At 38.6% G+C, this 20,909-nt stretch overlaps 1 protein-coding gene across 12 annotated transcripts in view; it reads right to left on the reverse strand.

Annotated features, from left to right (window-relative positions):
- The window catches only part of PTK2 (protein tyrosine kinase 2), a 195,132-nt gene that overhangs the window by 34,317 nt on the left and 139,906 nt on the right, over window positions 1-20,909 (reverse strand). For 4 of the 12 annotated variants that reach the window (XM_068672732.1, XM_068672731.1, XM_068672730.1 and 1 more), the window contains 7 exons: window positions 20,349-20,401; window positions 12,516-12,599; window positions 11,338-11,355; window positions 7,650-7,706; window positions 6,317-6,337; window positions 5,163-5,260; window positions 1,828-1,912 (listed from right to left, as the gene is read on the reverse strand). In XM_068672732.1, coding sequence (XP_068528833.1) covers window positions 1,828-1,912; window positions 5,163-5,260; window positions 6,317-6,337; window positions 7,650-7,706; window positions 11,338-11,355; window positions 12,516-12,599; window positions 20,349-20,401 — 416 coding nt within the window. The remainder of the gene's footprint in view (window positions 1-1,827; window positions 1,913-5,162; window positions 5,261-6,316; window positions 6,338-7,649; window positions 7,707-11,337; window positions 11,356-12,515; window positions 12,600-20,348; window positions 20,402-20,909) is intronic. The other 8 variants (XM_068672734.1, XM_068672727.1, XM_068672733.1 and 5 more) reach the window with 7 other exon arrangements.

Genomic DNA, 20,909 nt, shown 5'->3' on the forward strand with positions numbered 1-20,909 from the left:
TTTATCTGAACCCTATTTCAGTATTAAAATCTTGGTAAATAAAATGTATATTCTGAAACACCACCAATTATTTACCTTAAAGTTAAATAATTACCTCTTATTCTAATCTAACTCGATGAAATTTGCAGTATGTTTTCCAACATGAAAATATTGCTTCTTTAATGTAGAAATGAAGTGGGAAGACAAAGTGACGAAGAGGAAATCAACATACATATTTCTATACTTCTTATGGTTTTAAGTTTTAAGCACAATATATTCCATTGTTGGAAAATATATCTGAGAGACTAATTCAATCAACGTTACCTGACAAGCTCACAAATTCATTTTGCCATCAAGATTCTAGAGCCAAGAGGAAGATTCCCTTTCCGGAAGGAATGAACCACTTGCAGAAAGGAGCAATTTACCAAAACCAGTGGAAGATCAGTGAAGATCTCCAAACCCCAGGCAGTTTGTCCTCCTTCTTGCAACAATCAACACAGCATCTTTTCAGCACTGGAAAATCCACTGTGCACAACTAAAACCCCCAAACTACCAGAACTGTCTTTATATCATACTTAGAAGTTCTGAATCCGCAGGGTTTACATATGTTATGTGTTATTAAAAGAAAAAAAATGCACGAAGCTCTTTAGTGAAATAGTGAAACTCTGGTTAAAATGTTGGATTTGGGCCTTTTATGGGTGCTCTTACAAAGTGGCAGTGTCTTCTCAAGAGTTTGAAATCTGAACACAAACAGGGGAAATGGAATGGATGGAATTAGAAGAAAAAAAGGAAGAAAAAATTATTAAAACTAAATTGAAAAGCACTATTTACCTGTCTACGCTGCTGGCATTTCCTGATCTGTTGAGCTCAAGGTCTAATAAGCAGCATTCAATGAGCAATTATTTTCTACGTTGTTAAGAGAAAGCAGCCTACCTTTGACTGCTATGTTATTATTATAAACAATGGTATTTACTTTTCCAACAGCTAGATAGGTAGTTGAAAGAACTATAGTAATTTAAGAAAAATCTGACATTCAAAAATAATAAGCCATTAGCTATGAACACTTTTTCTGAATATTTAAAAAATCCTTAAACAAAAGCCTACTGAGTAAGAGAACACAGTAACATCTGGCCATAACCAATTAATTTACTGTTGTAACACAATGCCTTTACAAGATTTATAGATATGTAATAGCGGAGGATAATAGGCAAAAATTAAGGTCTATGTCTCATATCATAATTTACTTACAAAGCCAAACATTACGGAAATCAGCACCTACAATACTCTTACAAACGTTTTCTGTAAGTATTCTTCTCAACGAAAAGCCTTCCTCGTGTGTGAAAGATATTAGTTGGGGAATGCAATATTTGTGGGCAATTATTTAGAAAATTTGTTTATTCTACTACAATTTTTAATTCTGAAAGCTCAAAACAGGTAAGTATTAGACCTAACGTTTTAGCAACTTTTTTAACAAGAACAACTTAACCTTCTAAAGGTAGTGTAATACACTGAAACAAACGCTGCCTGATTTTATTTTAAAAATTCATTGAGGAAAAAAAATAGAAGATCAGATCTCTGACACTGCAAAACTGTTTCTGAAGTCTTCCAGGAGTCAGATACCACTGTGCAACTTGGAAAAAGCAAATAATCCACATATAATCATATACATAGGCAATGCCAGGAAATAAAGCAGTCTTCCTGGCACATTTTGCAGGAGAGAACAAAGCTCATGTTGTACATTAACAAAACATTCAAATTAGTATCAGAAGTTTCTGGCACAGAGGGCTGCAAAATCTTTCCAAGGACCATTTACAGAAGCTACCCTGAAAGAAATAATTTAATACTCACAGGCTTCTTGTAAGAATTTTTCTCTAACGCTGTCTGAGGTGCAGTTTTTACAAGTTTTGATTGCAACAGCCATAGCCGGATTTTCCTGAAACACATTAATTAGAAATAACTGAAATACAGCCCACCAAAAGCTAAGTCCTGTAAAATTCTAGCACTTTAGTTAAGAAATTCATTTTGCAAACATCAATGATAAAACATTACTATAAGCAAGACACTTAGTGTGTGTTTATATCTAATGAGCCTTGGAAAATTTCATCTGATTTAGAATATATTAATTCAAACAAAAATTGTGATAAAAGATGACTGATTGAAATGAGTAGTGCTATAAGTGTTACAGGGCTACTGGAGGAGAGTAAACTTTGAGCATATTTAGCAAAAGCAAAGGAAAACAAGTAGATACATGCTTGAAAAACACACTTGGCTTCTGCCAGCAAGCAACTTGGAAAGCCAAATAAAGGAGTGTTTGTGGCTGTGCAGTGTAAAGACTGGCTGTAATTCTGACTGACTCCAATCCTTCCTATTAAGCAGACTGCGAACAGGATGCATACTAATTGGACTTTTCAGCTGAGCTCCAACTACAAAGGGAAGTGAAATATTTTATAAATTAGCTTTACAATCAGTTACATCAAGAGCTTAGAACCGATTTAACACAACACATGTATTCAAAATCAGAAACAGATTGTAGCATCTGATTGCTTATCCTCTGAATACAGAAAAATGGGAAGCTCCAAGAAAGCCCAAAAGAGGCCTCCTGGCTCAGGCGGCATCTTTCATCTTCTCTTCCTTTGGTGTCTTCTACAAACACTCCTTTTCTAAGTCCCAGACAGTACGGAGAAGCTGTAAGTGCCTTTTATTTTGTAAAGAAGCTTTAGGCATTTGAGCTTCAGTAGAATTCAAAACACTGCGATTTACTTAGAAAATGGTATTTTAAACATTTAAATCTTGATTTATCAAGTGAGTAACCTGCATTACAAATCGGAAAGCTCGTGTATCCCTAGCTCTCACAAGAATAGCACTGGAGGGGCCCAGCAGAAGCTGCTCCACCACAGCTCAAGCTCTTCCAGCACAGCAACACGGCACATCCCCACTGCTCCACGCCGTGCTAAGATGTCACTCCGATGAATTCTTCATGGATTGAAAGCAGCTGAAGTGTTTTAAAATTAATCCTGATCCAGGCCTGACCAGGGCCTTAGATGACTTGCTTCAGATTGGGAATTGTGTGGTGGAGTCACCGTCCCTAGTGTTCAAGGAGAGGTCGGACATGGTGCTTAGGGACATGGTTCAGTGGGTGACATCGGTGGTAGGGGGATGGTTGGACCAGATGATCTTGAAAGTCTTTTTCAGCCTTGATTCCATGATTCTAATGGGAAAATTACACATCACCTTTTCCCCAAAAGGGCACAGGGTAGACCAGTAGACCAATGTCCTCGCCTGGTTTTTAAGGCCTGTGAGAGCCCAGCACTCACAGAAGTGTCCTGTGTCCGCACATCCTCGTCCTATTTTAAATCCATTTTTATACACAAGTGTTACCAGAATTAGGATAATATTTGTATTTTGCAGTCTTCATGTCCATTTGCTAAGAGTCAGTCACAACACAGCTCTTCAGCTTGCCTTTGCATGAAAACGCTGCTCAAAAATCTTCTCTTGTACACAAATGTGCCCGTAAGCTGACTGAAAAACTGGTGGTAAATGAAGATTTTATTCCCTTCTGAAATCAGGATCCAACGATTAGGGTTGGAAGAGTCCTCTGGAGCCCTGCCAGACCAATCCCTCTCTCCTGAGGCTACAGACAGAGTTTTTCAACGTTTTATATATCAGTAGTAACATCAAAAGGCAGAGTTTTAGTGCCTGCAGCCAGCAAAGACTCCAGATACGCAGCACAACAACATACAGAAAGAGGACTCTTATCAGGGTTTTGCTGATGCTTTATTTTTGGATAAGGAGCCAAAACAGTGAGGATCTAAGAGACAGGTACCAGATTGTTCAGTGAGCAGCAAACAGCACCATTTTAAATGACACTTTTGGCTTAATTCCAGAGCAAAGAAACCTTTAAAGATGATCTTATTTGAACAGCTTACACCTGAGCAACGGGATCCTGAATGTATATGTATGCATACATCTTTCATTCAGCATGCTATAAATGCAGGCTGGTTGTGGTATTTCAGGAATTCTTAGTAAAAAGCAGCTTTCTAGAAGATGTGCATGCTGCACAATCAATAGAGTAGGAACTTTACAAGTCCAGTGAACAGGGATAAATAAGATTTTCAGATTGGAATTTGAGCTAACAGAACGAGATGCCAGAAATCACCCCCCTTTTTTTTTTTAACATGTGACCTGAATACATACAAAGATAGTAAGGCTATCACGTTATTGCATCTGATCTTTTACCTGCTGTACCATTTCTTCCAGAAGTTTACGTTTCAGCCTATAACTACTGCATAAAAATGCAACGGTACCTTACTATTTTCCCTTTATATATTCAAGTTCCTTCTATGTGGTCAAAAATTCATGAAAGAAAGTCATCAGTTTCAAAAATCTGCCAGACACACACTGACTTAACAAAACCAATTTTTTCATAGACAAAAAAATAAATAATAATAATCCAAAATAATAGAAGTGGACAGCATTTTCTTTCAAGAAAAAGTAGTAGATTTATTAACATATAAACTAGAGAGCAAGAGAGAGATGCTTACTGCCAAAACAGACATTTTTCAATGTTACTGTCCCTCTGTTGTAGGCTGCTGCCCTTCCAGCATAACAGACTACCATTGCTCCTCTGTATTTCAGCACAGTAAGATTAAATTAGATTACCTTATCCTGACACAAATGGCAGCTTCTGCACTGAACACTGAACCTAAACCCAGCTCAGGTTTCACACCTTTTGATACTGTTTTGAACTTCTGAACAAGTTCTAGAGCACTGAATACCCCACAGTGGAGTATGGCCAGAGGTACGTGCATGCTTCCCATGCTTGGACACACTCGAAATAAGGAAGTGTATTGCTGGGGTTTAAAAGCAATGACTTAAAATTCCAACTCTGCCAGTGGCTTCAATAAGGACATGAATAATTTATTTAGTGCTTTTGATTCGTTTCCTTATCTGTAAAAAAAAAATAAAAAAATGGCATATCGGAGCAGAGAAGCCACTCGAGCTCCTTTTTTACATACCTGAGAACTGAAAAATATGCACTACATGCTGATTATTTTGATAAACCACAGAGTCAACATGTACTCGTGTTCTGGAAGACACAGTCCAAGGCATATGAGGCATATATTTATTTATTTAAACTAGAAACTTTTTGTTTGTCTGTGATTTACTTCCAAAATAAGGCTTACCGGACTCATGTAAACTCCTTGATGTACATCTCCAAATTGTCCTTCACCAATGCAGCGCCCCAGCTCAATTCTCTCCCTTTGAATTTCATAATCTCTGGCTACAAGAATATAATGCACTTAAAACATCAGATCTCCGATGAAGAGCAAATGAACAATCCACAAGATACCAAACTCAAAGTAAGTCACTCAAATGTCTCATATGAATAACTAAGATTAACACTTGCTGCACACCAACCTATAAAAATGCCATATACACAGTGGAAACCTCTTAAACAAACGTTTGAATCAAAGCAATGTAAAAAGAATTGTGAAATCTAATCTGTTAATGAACTATTATGCATTATTTATTTCATTGCAATAGACGTAATTAAATCTTTCTTAATTATAGCTAGTAAAAGACACAGAACACAAACAGCCTAGGGGCAATGCAGACGATAATAAATACAGCCTTAGCCCAAGTGCCTTTGTATGTTTAAGAGAACTCCACTATGTGATATTTTAGATCTTGGAACCATCAAATGAGCCAGGAGAATTTTTAAAGAGGTAACTGCAAGAAAAAAAATACAGAAACAAGAGCGTGGCAAACAAAGATAAAATGAAAGAGCAGAATTTTGAGTGCACTACACCACCATCAGTGTGTAATTGGAGTAAAATTGAGATAATGCTTTGCAACTTATGCAATTTTGTCAACTCCATTGTTTAATAGACTGAGAATATTTCTGATGAAAATGTCTCGGTACTTCAGCAAAACATTTAATCAATTGCAACTGAATTACTTCATTTGCAATTTAATTTCTAGCAGACATGGAAAAATATTTCAGGAATAGCAGAAAAGCATGTGCAGTATATGTTTTCACCTCTACTTCTTTTATTCAGAGAGAAAAAAATATAATCTACCAGCTTAGGACTTCATGACTGATTATTTTGTCTTCATTAACACTACAGAAATAATGTCACCTAGAGCTGGGTAATACAATGATAAATGCCTTTTTCATTTCTTGTTTTAAGTACTGCATTTTCCTCTTTAAAATCCCAAAGCTAGCTGGTTTAACTATAAATAAATGTTTATTAAATGAAAGTGAATAGGAAACTTAAAAATTCCACATCATTCCAAACTGCAAGCATACAGGGATGGGGAAAGGGTCTCCTGTTACCTTCATCTATTCCATAGCTTTCTGCAGTGCAATTAAGAGAAAAATCAAATGCTTACTTAGATATAGCTTCTTGAAATCAAAGCAAGGACAAACATTTGTTAACAATAAAAAAAAGAAGAAATATACTGATGCAATTTTAAGTTTACATTAGCAGAAGTCACGGGTCTGTTCTTGTGATCCTACTGCCTCAGTCCTGCGAGAGCTGAACACTTGAACCCACTTCAATCCAAGCAAAGCGCTTCACTTCATGAATTTCTCTCCAACAGCCCATCTTATGGGCTTCGAATTGAAGGCACACTTAAGTGTTTAGCATCATCCAGGGCTGGGACCACAAGTTAATTACTTCCATGAGAGTTTAAATAAAAAGATTTTAAAAAATCATACAGAGTTAATATGTTCACAAAAAATAAAGGATATAACTTATCACAGTACTTTTTTTTTTTTGCTCCTGCAATTATTTTGGTAGAATCATGTAGTGACTTACTGCAAGACATTCAAAACACATTGTTTATTTCTGGAAAACATATATTCTTGCTTTTCAAATATTTTCCACAGCAGTATGCTACATTGCGAACACTGGAGTGATCATGCAGCATTCCTGCCACATGGAAACCTGTGGAAATCCTTCCATATGTTCATCATTGCTCAGCAGAACATGGTACCAGCTCAGCACCACCCTCCCCTTTTATGCTAGCCAAACCTGACGTTTTTGCAGGTCTGAGCACCAAATGATTGCCAATTATTAAATGAACTAACCCTGCCTATTTAATATTATACTTTAATTCAAATATGCCATAAGAAAATCCTTGCAGTGACTAATGCATGATCTTTTTTTTGCTTTCAAAGATGAAGACTCAGAAGAACTTTGCATTTTTGTTTTTGTTCCCCAAGTCTTTCATCTTTAACAAAATTGCATGTGGTACAGACAACTTTTTTCTACCAAGGAATTAGAGAGCAGCAAGTCTGAGACAGAGCAAGGATGAGGAGCAGTTACAGAGCAGTAGGCAGCAGCTTTCCAAATTCCTTGCCCTTATTAAACAGATCTTATCCAATCTTTCTTTGTGCACTGTGTTCAGCATCACCATAAAAAAAATGTATTTTGAGACATAAAAGGCAGTTCTCTGTGAAGTCACTGACATCAGCAAAAAATACTGAAGAACTTGTTTTTGTTTGCTTCATAACCTGAACTTGAAAGACACTGAAACTGAGTTTTTAGAACATCATCAAGAATATAGTTTCTTTGCACACATACTAAGCATGAAATCTCAGATTCACCCCTTGCTAAACCAAAGAAACTGCCAGACAAAAAGTTCCTATTAAGTCCCATACTTACTTGATGGCATTGTATACGTATCTTCTTCATCTATGATCTCTGCATAGTCATCTGTTTCTGTAAAGGGAGGAATTGAAGAATTTCGGGAAAAAAATGAAAACAATTCTCCAAAACAGTACCTCCAATTTATCAAGGGTGATATGCGACAACCCCCCCCCCCCCACTTCAACAGCGCCAGGACGCATTCACAATAGCGTGAATAAAACTTGCTCATGCATAATTTATGGTATGGTAATGACCCCTGCCAATTATACCACGTCACATAGATGCATTCACCAAGGAATAAAAGGAAGATTCATTCGGATTCAGAAAAGTCTAAGCTCTGTAATTGAAACCAATCTCAACTGTTGACTTCAGAAGAAAACCTTCCTAACAGCAAATCCCACCACAGGAAAGATAAAACATCATTAATGGATTAAATTGCTTCATCTTCAATAAAAGTGTGAATAGTAGCTTGCTAGTATTTGGTGTCAAACAAGCAAAACAGCCAGTAAAGATGTTCCAGGGCAGCATCTACCCGCTGTCAGTGGGGCAACGTGAGCAATTTTCTGTAGCGTCTCCTGGAGCTTAGAGGTATTTTAGGTCACACTCTTGCCTGAGACCCATTTTCCTTGTATCGCTCTCAATTTCCTTTGTTTAGCAGAAATTTCACTATCACTTTTGCTGTCAAGAACCGGCATCTCATGGACTGCTTGTGAAAACGCCCAATTCTCAAAGTTTTCAGAAAAATGCCAGTGTATTTCTTCCTCTGTTTAGGACTTAGGGCTTTTACGTCACCACTTCCCCAAATGGTCTAAACGGTGTCAAGCCCTATCAGAAGGTCCTTGGCTTGCTCTAAAGAGCTTCTTCCAGTGAGTGGAGGTCATTTCCTAATGGTCAGAAACTCTTCCACTGGTTATAAAACCAATCCACAGCAGTGAGATAGTTACCCACTGCCAGGCACGTTCTATTCACCAACTTTAAATGCACAGAAATTCTCAAAACTGAGCAATTTCAAGTCCAGTCTGAGGTTTTCATGGGTGGTTTCAGGTGATCGTGTATTGGCTACCTTTGAAAGGCGAGATTCGCTCCCCTTTTTTCCCCTTCTGCCCTGGAGCATACGTATGTTCCTACACATCCTTTGCATCATCTCTAAAGATTAGGTTTCTGAATGGTGAATGGGACAAAGCAAAGGTCGGATGATCCCTTTTGGCAGCTCAATTAAGCCACTTCTGAAACCAGAGCAAGGCTCCTAAATATTTTACAGGTACATAAACAAGAAAACAAGCTTTCAGACAAACTAAATACTCAAAAACTGGGAAACTAGAGGTCCCTGCAACCTCTCAAGATCAACACACTTCAGTAATTAAATGGAGAATTAAGTGGAGATTTATGATCCTAACTTGGTACTACTAAAATAAAATGAAAGCGATTTCTCTGTCAAACACCTGTACCATGTCTTGTAAAAACAGAATCAGGAAATTTTATGCCATTTGAATCTGTGCTAGGCAATTTCTATTTAGGACACTGCAAAACAGGGCCACCTAATGAAAATTCAATGAAATCTGAAGACAGCGCACAAGTCTGAACAGGCAGCACACCCCAGAGGCACTGATCTCTTGGTATGTTTTTTCCTCCTAATATAAACTAGTGTTTTTGCAGAAAAGCCCCTGCTTGATCTGAAAAGCATCTGCTTGAAAGAAAACATCAGTGCTACACCACTGTGATGGGGATGGATCACTCTGCCTCCTTGCAATATTGTTCAAGATGTTTTTAGTTCTCTACTACTGTTACAAGCTGTTATGTGAGGATAATACCGAAGAATTCTTCATATATGTATAAAAAACGGGCTGAAAGAAATATAAAAACATCTTCAAGAAGAAATTTAAAAGTCTAGAAAGTGTGGTGCCACACTTCTTTAGAAAAAGAAAACATCTGTCACACTAGGTTATGGGACAGTGCTTATAAAATATGATAAATGGCTTGTTCACCTCGCTGTTTTAAATTAATGAAGTTTATTTTTAATAAAAGCATTAAGAGAACACTGCAGAGCACTTTACGTGGTTTTGAGCCACTGCCCAAAACTGTCCTGAAACGAAAAGGGTCTTCGTAGCCAATCCAAATAAATAAAATGTATGTAATTAACTAAGTATTTCTTGTTATACATTTAACACTCTGGAGGGGAATGTATAATGAGAATTCAAAAATTATTTCAATCCATGTCTGGCATCGGTTCTTGGAATTAGAGGCGAATTCAATCCAGGTGATGTGCTCCAAGTGCTCTGCATCAAGGGTAACCAACCTCCCTCGCTTGCTGCTTTACCCCACGACTGCAGTCGCTCGGTAAGAGATGAGAACCAAGCCTGGTGAGACCACGACCATGTTTGCCAAGAGATGGTCCAGAATCCAGCAAAACGCATTTGGGTAAGGATCTGCAGGCTTGGATTATTCCAGGTGAAAGAAATGAGCAGGCCACTTCTGGACAAACATAATGTCAGTGATAAAGGGGTGTGAGCCAAGTCAAACCTCACTAAATCTGAATGTATTTATTACAGAGTAGAAAAAAATCAGTATTACATTCATAATAGCTCATCCCTTATTTTAACCTCTTTGAAATTCTTTTTCTCATGATTTTTTATTCTCCTTTCAGAGCCCCTGTTTTTTAAAAGGTAAACACCAATGAAAATCAACGCAAGGTTAGTATCTGAAACACAATTTCTGAATTTATGACAGAAATAAAACACTGAGTTTTTAAGAAACACATTACTAAGTAATAACTAGCATTATCTTAACATGATTTATATCTGAAAGAGAGAAAGCAGATGAGAATTAATACACCCCCTTGACAGTTTACTAAGAGAAAGGCCACAAGACATTCTCTCTTTTTCTTCTCATTTCCTTCTTTTGCAAATTAAAAGAACATAAAAAGCAGTGCCTCCTACTTATAAGAATAAAGACACACACACCAGTCTATCAGTTTGATTTTTTTTCCATCATCAGATAAAATCCTTTAGAAAAATAGCTAAAATCTTTTTTTGTTGTTGTTGCTAAAAAACAAACTTGGTTTTCAGAGGATAGCAAGCGAATATTTCCAGGAAATAAAAAAAGACTTCAAATGTTTAGAGAGGATAATATTTTATAACCACGGTTTCAAACTTTTGAAGAAAAATATTAAATGTCTTAAAAATCAGTAGATCGAGTAGCTGAAACCTGATTAATATTTCATAAATTCAATCTAAATCAATCCCTCACGTATAGCTTCTTTAATGCAAGGAGCAGTAGCGGACCACCGAGCACTTTGATGCTACCATGCCTTTAAAGCATCACTTAGTGGATTCATTTCCCATGCTGTATTACAGCCATCGACCAAACCCAATCTGCGATATAACCATGTAAATCAAACTGAATGGACGCTCTTGAAAAGCTAGAAACTTTCTTTGCATCATGCCAGAGCTCCCTTTGCAAACGCATGCAATACCACATCCCTGCGTGTCTGAAACAGGTTTTCCTTTTTCGTTTCCAGTTTAGCAGTAAGGGTTAGTGGCACAGCCTGTAAAGTACAATGTTTATCGGCTAATGTCCAATGCAGAACTGCTTTTTAATACTAAAACGTGTATCAAATTGATTACTGAAATGCGCATTGAGTGGTATGTGGATGTAGGAGTTGCATATTGCATATTAGTAACACACAGACTAGAAAACATATTACCGTCCCCACTAATTTCATCTGCAGATCCAGGTGGCATGCAAGGAGAGAGAAAAACAAGAGGGGGAGAGAGAAGGGACAGAGAGAAGGGGAGGGGAAAATACACTATTAAATTCATGAGTAATCCAAAAGTATTCAGACTGCAGTTATCTTATATACCTGACTCAAGAGAAACCAGAAAAGTAGCGGAATTTAAGACTTCTCACCTAAAACCCAAGGGATAAAGATATGTCCTGAGAAGCTTGTATGACAAAACAGAGTTAACGACTTACAAGCACAAAATTACACAAAAATTAAATCCAGGAGTGGAACTAGTACTCCTAAGGTATTGTTCAGAAATGACAAATTCTGCTATAATTGGAAATTTTGCTACAAAATAGATCTCCTATGGCCAGATGAGCCATTTCAGTTTGGCTTTGCATGTACACATAGGGCTGCTGATAACTAGAGTTGGTGCTGACACTTTCCAAGGAAGGACACTCCAGTGCTATCGCTAAGACATCAGAAACACCCTCTAATTTAAGTATTAATTAGACAGAGCATAGTGCAGTTATGCAAACGAGCCCCACAGCCTGCATTTCTGGTAATGACACTACTCCACGCCAATCCCCGCAGCACAAGCTGATGTACTTTAGACATTATCTACGAAGAAAAGGAAAATATTGGAAAAGAAATGCCCTCGTTACTCTGGTTCTTCTTACCCCTAAGGAAGCCAAACCAGCCCAGCCCAAGTGCTGAACCAGTGTGCAGCCACAAGCATCGCTGTACTCAGTATTTAATTCAAAGTGATCTGAGCCGATGCTTACTGTTGCTATTCTATTTCATTCATGAGCATGCTGCATCAGGGCTCCAAGAATGAAGGAAAAATATATCGACAAAACCCACCAAGGGTATATGGGGCCCGCAGAGCTATACAAATAAAAATATGAGTAATTTGTCAGTGTAGCATATGATGTTTAAAACAAAGTCCCCTAGTAAAACGGAGACCGGTAAGTTTGCGACTGCAGGAAAATCCAATTCAACGGGAGACGAAGGGGTAGCAGAAATTTAATGAAATTATTCTTGGAACTCTGTTTGCCTGAGGCTAAAGAAGTAAACAAACAAACAAAACCAAGAGTAACCGAGTTAGTATTTCAGCTTTTGGGTTAATAAGGCAGCCTATACAAAGAGCAGTGCAGTACCCTTAGGCGGCGGCTCATGGGAACAGAAGACGAAAGGGAGAAAGCGCTTGGCTTTCTTTACTTTATGCTGACAGTGATTGACTCCTTTACAAAGAGGCAAGAAAAGAAAAGAGAAAAACAGAAACAAATTATTTGGAAATAAAAGAAAAGAGAGCGGAGAGAACATCTACAACGAATGAACATAAAAATAAAAGGTTTATGTTACAGTTCTCTATACGCAAAATGGATATACAAATGTTCATGGAACTCTAAGGCACATTTGTTATTTTCCTACAAATTCCTTTCTATAGCAATAAGCTATTTTCATTTCACTTTTTAAAATAGAATCTATTAAAAAAAATTAAAAATTGCCAGCTACTAAATCGCCTCCTCATTCACAATGCAGACACCATCCATCCCAAATGTGTAATGCACTTTTGCAAGCTCCCTAAGTTTTCCTAGAAGGTGCTGTAGCTAAATTCTGACTTTAGTGGCAGTCACCAGACCGAAACATGCATGTACTGACTTTCTAGACACAGGGAGAACTTCACATAAAACAGGTATTTTACATATCACGGTGACACAGAGCAAGGAAAAGCACTATGCTACTCTGTCCCACTGATACATTTTATAAAATGGGATCAGTCGCTGAGTTTTCTTGCCAGTGCAGACCTCACTTGCCAAGAGATATTCAGCACAGTCCCCCTTTCCTCATCATCACACTGCACTGAATTAGCAAAGAGCTTATCGTGACGAGAGAGATTTCTGAGAGCATACGAAGCGGATTTCACAAGGTGAGAAAAGAGGAAACAAGATGCTAAGAACCTGAGGACAGCTGCTCCTCTTATTTCTGGCATCTGTGCACTCTTTTCTGCTTTCATCCTTTCCCTCTCTCCTCTATCTCAGGAAATAGGAGAGGTGATGTAAAAATCCAGTCAACCAAAGACTCCCTCACAGCTACCATTCCAGCAAAGCCCAGTAAAGGGCAGAACTACAGCTGATTTTATTTAAAAACTTGACACTTTCAATAGAGTCTGGAAACCTACAAACCACCAAAGCAGCTGTATTTATGCAAAAAGGACTGTATTCCACTCATTTTTTTTGTGACTGGAGCTTGAGGGATGATGTGCAGGATGTTTTAGAGCTGCATTAAGTGTGTTCACTGTCCAATGTGGAGGCTGCACGCTGAATTTCATGCACACAAACCTGAGGGTAACGTTCCTAACACAGCTTTCGACATCCACAAATAGAAGGAAGAAATACTACAGCTATTTTTAGAGGCTGCTGAAAAGGTACTGAAATAAGAATGAAGGAACATGATACACTGCACTGAAATACAAGAACAGGTATAGAGTCGCTGGAAGCAATGCGAGCTGTCTCAAAGGAAAGAGATGCTTCAACTCGACCCATCTGCTCAGGCTACAAGGCTAATCCGAGCTTGAAGCGCTGCAGTGTTGTCACTCCTACACCGGCACATGGGTGGCAGAAGCTGAAGGAAACCTGACCAGCCCATTTCTTATGAAGCTCTATTTGAAATAACAAAGGTGGGTTGAATTCATCATGCCCCGATGAGTAGCGATGCTCAGATCAACTTGTCTCCCGCATTTGAAAATTTGTAGTTATGATCCACTGCTTATAGCTTGTGCAATTATTCTGCCAGATTAAATCTGGAATGCTTTGTCTTAAACTTACTGCATCTTCAATCTAGCTACAGAAAAAGTTTATTTTGGTAAAGATTCATTTTTAAGTTCAAAAAGAAGTTGCAACTCTTTTTTAGGAGCCTTGAGAGTACCTGGTTGAAATGAATGGTACTTAGACAGGCTTCTGCCATTCCACACTGATGCCCATAAAGCTTAGAAATGCTGCTGCAAACAGACCTCACCTGACTCCTTTTTTGTTTAATTCCTCTCCCAAATTCTAAGTATTCACTAAAACTACTGTGCGTCAAGAAGGCCACAACACTTTGTACATGGTAACCTGTTCTCCAAAGGGAACCATCGGGCGAGAGGGCAGCTGCTCCTGGAGCTCCTCGTTAGGATATCCAGCACTGGAAGGCTGGATATTGTAACCTCCCTTTCTATTTTAGTCACATATTCCTGAACCAGTTTGAGAAAATCCCAGAGAAAAATCTGTGAAAGAAAGAAATCTATGCATTTTCAAGGTTTTTGAAGTAAAACAAGTACCACAGAGCAGAAACATGAATGTGTTTGTCAAAGCAAGTATGCTTATACATAAAGAATAAAACAAACAAACAAAAAATAACAATGCATGGGACGTTTTTCTTGCCATACAAAAATGTCTGCTCAAATCAAGAGAATGGATCGCAAAGGAGGAGCACAGAAGGGGAAGAAATTTAACCAACGCTACAGGTCGATGAAATCAGTGCAATAACTTCCTAGGCTTTGACAGGGAGGAACTCAGCTTAGAGTGTCACCACAGTTCATTTTAGTCTTTTTGTGCATGAAGAAAAGCTAAGTTTTGTGTTTTTTTTTAATCTTAAAAAAAATCCGTGCACTTTTCAGCATTATCTTTTTGGATTGATTTGATAAAATCAGCATGCAAACAAAACAAAACAAAAACAAAACAAAAACCTTTACGACCTTGGGCAAAGAACACCTTTTCCCCCTTACCAATTTATTCAAATGGGACTAGGAAATGTAAGCCCTACACAAGAAACTCCTTCAGAGCTGAGCACAGGGCACACCTTCATTTTTAGCACAGGAATCACCACACAGGGCCAGCACTGTGCTTTGCAAGCAGAAGTGATTTAATAAAATCTTATTTGTCTTTCCATCCTTGCTCACAGTTTTGCTTGTGAACAGCCTTCATCGTTCACAGCTATCCTGGCCCTTTTGTATGCTGACACTGTCTTCATTAAGAACATTTTTAATTGTTGTAATAATATAATCAGGTAAATACACAGTATTTTCTTCTCTGCTGTTTGTTTTGTTTTGACAGTTGGCTCCTGCTACGTTTCATTTTGTTCTAGATAGCCAACTGGAAGTCTTTCTCATAGATAAACTGTACCTTATCCTGTTTATTTACTTATTTATTTATTAATGCAGGCATAATTTAAGTGAACTTTTAGTATATCTCCTTCAAAGCAAACCTTCAGGCCTGTGCCTTGTGCCAGTGCCTGTCATCACCTCTCCAGTCACTGCTCCCTCTCCACAGCCACATCGTTTTATTCAGCAGCACCAGAACATCCCAGTGCCAGTCTTGGCTTCTGGAGGAGGCCTTCAAGATGATCAAGTTGGCAGTGTGTCCTGGCAGCCACGAGGGCCAACCTTATCCTGGGGTGCATCAAGCACAGCATCGATGGTCGGTTGAGGGAAGGGATTGTCCTGCTCTGCTCTGCGCTGGTGCGGCCTCACCTCGAGTACTGTGTGCAGTTTGGGGCACCACAGTACAAAAAGGATGTGAAAGTGTCCAGAGAAGGGCTACAAAGATGGTGAAGGGGCTGGAGGGGAAGATGTATGAAGAGTGGCTGAGGTCCCTTGGCCTGTTCAGCCTGAAAAAGAGGAGGCTGAGGAGGGACCTCATGGCGGTGTACAGCTTCCTCATGAGGGGGAGTGGAGGGGCAGGTGCCGATCTCTTCTCTTTAGGGTCAAGCGATAGGACCCTTGGGAATGGTGTCAAGCTGTGACAGGGAAGGTTCAGGCTGGGTATCAGGAAAGGTTCTTCACCAAAAGGGTTGTCGCACACTGGAACAGGCTCCCCAGGGATGTAGTCACGGCACCAGGCCTGTCAGAGTTTAAGAAGTGTTTGGACTGTGCTCCTAGTCATATGGTCTGAATTTTTGGGTAGACCTGTGTGGTGCCAGGAGTTGGACTTGATAATCCTCATGGGTCCCTTCTAGCTCAGGATATTCTGTGTTTCTGTAAGTCCACCCACAGTCTGTATGCATTCTGCCCTATTCTGTAGCTCAGCACATAATGCAACATTGGAGCTACAACTCAAAGAATTTATGGCCAGAGAATTTTCTAGTGCAAAGGAAGCACAACGATTAGCTACGGCATGCAATCATTTGATATTTTTTCTTCATATTTACGTGAGCAAGGATGGGGTAGGAGAAACCAAAGAACTTTGTCAGGAAGGATTTATGTCAGAGCGCAGCAAGCTAACTAAGGCTTTATTGATTCCATTTTATGAAGAACTTCTTATAATATATAATTGACGGGGTAGCTTATTATTTTTGGAAATATGTCTATCAGGAAATACGTGCATCACCTTGCTGAGGGTAATGGTTGCTATTTCAAAACAAACTGCTGGCCAAAGTAAGTTTTTGTGGACTAGAGTAAAGCATTTAATAAGGTGACTCCAAGCAAAACAGCAGGAAACCCAGTCAATAAAATCATAGTAAAGTCCTATGTTGCTTCTTACAAATTAGATGTACTATTTGCACACAGCAAATAGCTTAGCCTTACTGTTTCCTGAGTGCACGCTCTCGGCCAAGTACAAAGAATTCCTTTTTAATGTGGAAGGAAGAAATAAACTGAGAGGGAGATAAAAGTTGGGACTATCCATCAGCTAGAACACCACTCGCTTCTGGTGAGTCACAGTAATTTAAACCAAAACATCAAAAAATCTGAAATTCCACTCAGATTTAATTGGGCTTTTTATATTTATATATAAATACATGCAGACACGCACACAGAAATGTAAAATTTGACAAATAAAATTATTACTATGCTAAAAACTAGGGGAAATCTGGTAAGCATCTTGCTTGCACATAATAAAAGATAATGCCTGCTGCAAGAAACATTTAATTTAAAGGCAAGACAGACAAAGAATAGCAGAACAAACAGAAAAAAAGCACATGAAGTAAGAGGTGTGTGGTGAAAGCTGGTTCAGTGACACAGCCATAAGAGAATATTTCTTGGCTCCCAGGTCCAGCAATCTCCTGCTTTAGATTCCTGGAACCAACTTCACCCTCCACTAGTTTGAAAAGGTCTTTATTCAAAGTCAGAGCAAAAAAATAAAAAAATAAAATTGTATTTAGAAACCTTCAATCTTTGTATGCCTTGGAATACTGAAACCCTTGGAAAGAACAAGTTTTCATTTCACTAGACCAGAAATCTTTCAAGGTAGCTTAAAGCACATTTCAAAAAGCAAGACAAGACGTCTTTCATTAACAAGTTCAATCTCAAACCTGTAAAACTTCAGACAAATGCCTGAACTTTTTGAACACTACATCATGTTCCTCACTGGCTTTCAGCTACTGCTGCTTCCAAATTGTGGAGGGGGAGCTCACTTTGAAACTTTCCTTTCGAAATATGGGGTTTAATGCTACCAATGTGTCTGACTGCTTGATTTTCCTGCTGAATGCCTGTTTATGATTTTTGTTCTTTAGTGTTAGCATTGGGAGAGGTCTAAATAAAGAATAGGAGTCTCACTGCAAAGAGGAGAATTAATTGATGATTTAAACTATCAAAGGCACGAAGGACATTACAGCTGTCCGAATGTTATAAAGCCTCATCTCATTTGAAGTCCTTAGCTCTAAGGCATGTAAATGTCACCAGAGAAAAGCTCTTATTCTGCAAACCAAGATAGCATCATCCACAGCTGGCTTCACGCTGGATGCTGTCAGCTGTCAAACTCTGCTGACCTGTAAGTCCCGGGTTAACCGAGCATTACGTACATCTGTTGCCTCTGCTGTTCCATACGATGTATCAGTTACATCTGACAACACCAGTGGCACTTCTCTGCATCTACACGAAGCATTACCTCATTTATAACAAATCAATTCCTTAGGGTAACTCAGAGATTTTTACAGAAGACAACTCCCTTAAGGAAGAAAACCCTTATTATTGTGCAACTTTACCTCAACGATCTGGCTATGGGTTAAACCCAATGTCCGGACATCCACACTTGATGCACTTCAAAGAAGTTGGGGGCAAAACCAAATCAAACACAAAAAAAGTTCAAGATTGTCTGTGCTCTTATTAAAAAGAAGAACAAATCCTTGAAACTGAATTATAAATGCAACGGTTTGAATCATTCCAGTATTATGTCAGCGTTTCCAACAGCTAGTAACACGGTACGAAACACAAGCACAATGGTTTCTTTGTGGAAAGATACTTTAAGATTTTCATTGGGGAGAGATACTTTAAATAAGATACCTTACTACAAGAAAAATACTTAATTGGTTTTGATTTTGGAACTGGAAAGAAGCAGAAGATATTTGCTGGACTAATTTGCCTGGTTTGCTTATGTCGTTACGAGGCAGCTTTGTGCCTTACAGCTTCTTTGATGTCCACTGAAACAACTGGCTCATCTCCAACTACTTGTTTCTCCTGTATTTTGCTAGATGCTATGCTCTTGTTTGGCTATCATTCTTCTGCATGTGACGCCCTGCACACCAGAGGTACGGGGTATCACAACTAACATCAAACCACTTTTCTGAGCAAGTCTGTGGTGTGAGACACGACACTGATACAGATAAAAGACATCAAGCAAATCCCTAAATTTGCAAAGTTGAAGTGACTGCAATAAAGGATCATGAATTAAGTATTTAATACCATACACTTTTTCAATAATAAAAGTACATCAGTGGTCTTCCAAAAATTGAAAGGGTGGAAATTTGAGGTGGCAGTATGTTTTTTCCCTGGAGATTAAATTTTTTTTTGTAGAGTGAGGTGATGAAAAAACCCTGCACTAGTCGTTTCCACTTTTTCTAGCAGCCAAAATAACCGCACAGGTATGAATCAAGAGAGAAGCCTATCATGCTTCGTGCTTATCTACCTCCGTGCCCCAAAACCTTGCCTGATGAAGCAGCTGCTATTTGAGAGCTGATGAAGCTCTATTACATGTCTGCAATTCGATAAACATTTGAGTTCCAGATCTTCTCACCTATTTTCTTGCACAAGGTCTGTCTACATGGGCTTCTTATGCCAGGGGTGAATCTTTAGAAAAGGGTAAGGATGGGGAAAGGAATCTGAAAAGCAGGAAATCAAACATTATGCATCTTTTCTCTTTTTTTGTAAGTTTTCTGAGTATGTACCCCTAAATGGTTGCAAAACCCCCAAAAGTGGGGCTGTAGCCTCCCTGTAAGTCAAGGATGGACACTCCACTGGGTCACAGGAATTGTTCCTGAAGTCTGTGGCCAAGCACTCTAACTCTATAGGGACATATCACAATATTAGTACACTTCCACACTGCAAACCTCCATTATAATGTCATGTGTAAGTATTTAGAAATGCATTTCCTACTGAGATACTGACTCGATCCCTCAAAAGCGCTTGTTCTGAGATTCTGTAAAAGAAAACTGTTCTTTCTCGAGTATATAAACTTAAAACAACACAAAAAATACAGTAACTAACTGAAATCTCAGACGCCTATAAGCTGCAGAGACAGCACGTACTACCTCACTTGCTCAACCCTTCAATTAACTTGTGATTTTCAACAGCAAAAATTTAAGTGCTTTGATCTGAACAGCAGCTACAAGAAAACAGCTATTCAGTTTCTTCGTTCAGCAAGGCGATGATGAATATTTAATTGCTTATTTTCACTTTCCAAAGCTACTCCCTCATAATTAACACATCCTCAGGTAATTTAAGAGATAGCCGACTTGATTACAAAGCCAAGCGGGAATATTGACAGCCTTGCTTTGAAGTAGCCTGGCCCTGCTGTACTGCACGGCCGGGGCTGCTCTCACGAGCAACACGACACGGAAGGATAGCTGGAAAAAGTTTCCCTTTACAAATTCCACTACAAAAGCAGCACAGATATGGTCTTGGGGAAAGTCAACAGCCACGGAGCATGAAACGAGCTAACTGCAAATGCAAATCTGCCTGAACATCTGCTAGCTTTAAAAATAAACTCGCTCATTTATTTTTTTTTTACAAGCCTTACCTGATACAGAGACCGTGTGTGACCTTACTCCTTGCTTCTCATTGTTGGCCAGCCTGTAAAAGAGAGGTTTGAATCGCTGAATGCTGTACATTCTTCACGGTCCCATACGCTGTGAATTCATCCTAACAGGGCACCTTCTGTAATTAGCAGGGCCAATCCATTTGCCACAGCGACAGATTTTGAGGGGGAGCAAAGTCAGAAAGGAATCTACCATTTCAACCCAGCTAAGGGAGGAGTGGAGAGAAGGCATTACCATTTTAATTAGCAGACAACAACTTGACCACAGAGTGAATTTCAAGAAAAAGATAAATCTGAGTTTTAAAAACTTTTAAAATCAAGCAGTGCATGTCTAAACTTTGCCAGTGCAGGCAATTTGATGGTGTATCTGCTTTCATTATCATGCTAGAAATAGAAAATATGAATTTATTCTTTTTCCTGTAAGATGACTTATCCTGTAAAATAATTTTAAATTGGTTTCTTCATTTACTTGACATAGAAAAATTAATTAATTTATTTAGCTATAGAAGTTCATCACTACCAAATTTCAATGAATTGTTCCAG

Source organism: Anas acuta, chromosome 2 (genome assembly GCF_963932015.1).
Source record: "Anas acuta chromosome 2, bAnaAcu1.1, whole genome shotgun sequence".
NCBI classification, from domain to species: domain Eukaryota; kingdom Metazoa; phylum Chordata; class Aves; order Anseriformes; family Anatidae; genus Anas; species Anas acuta.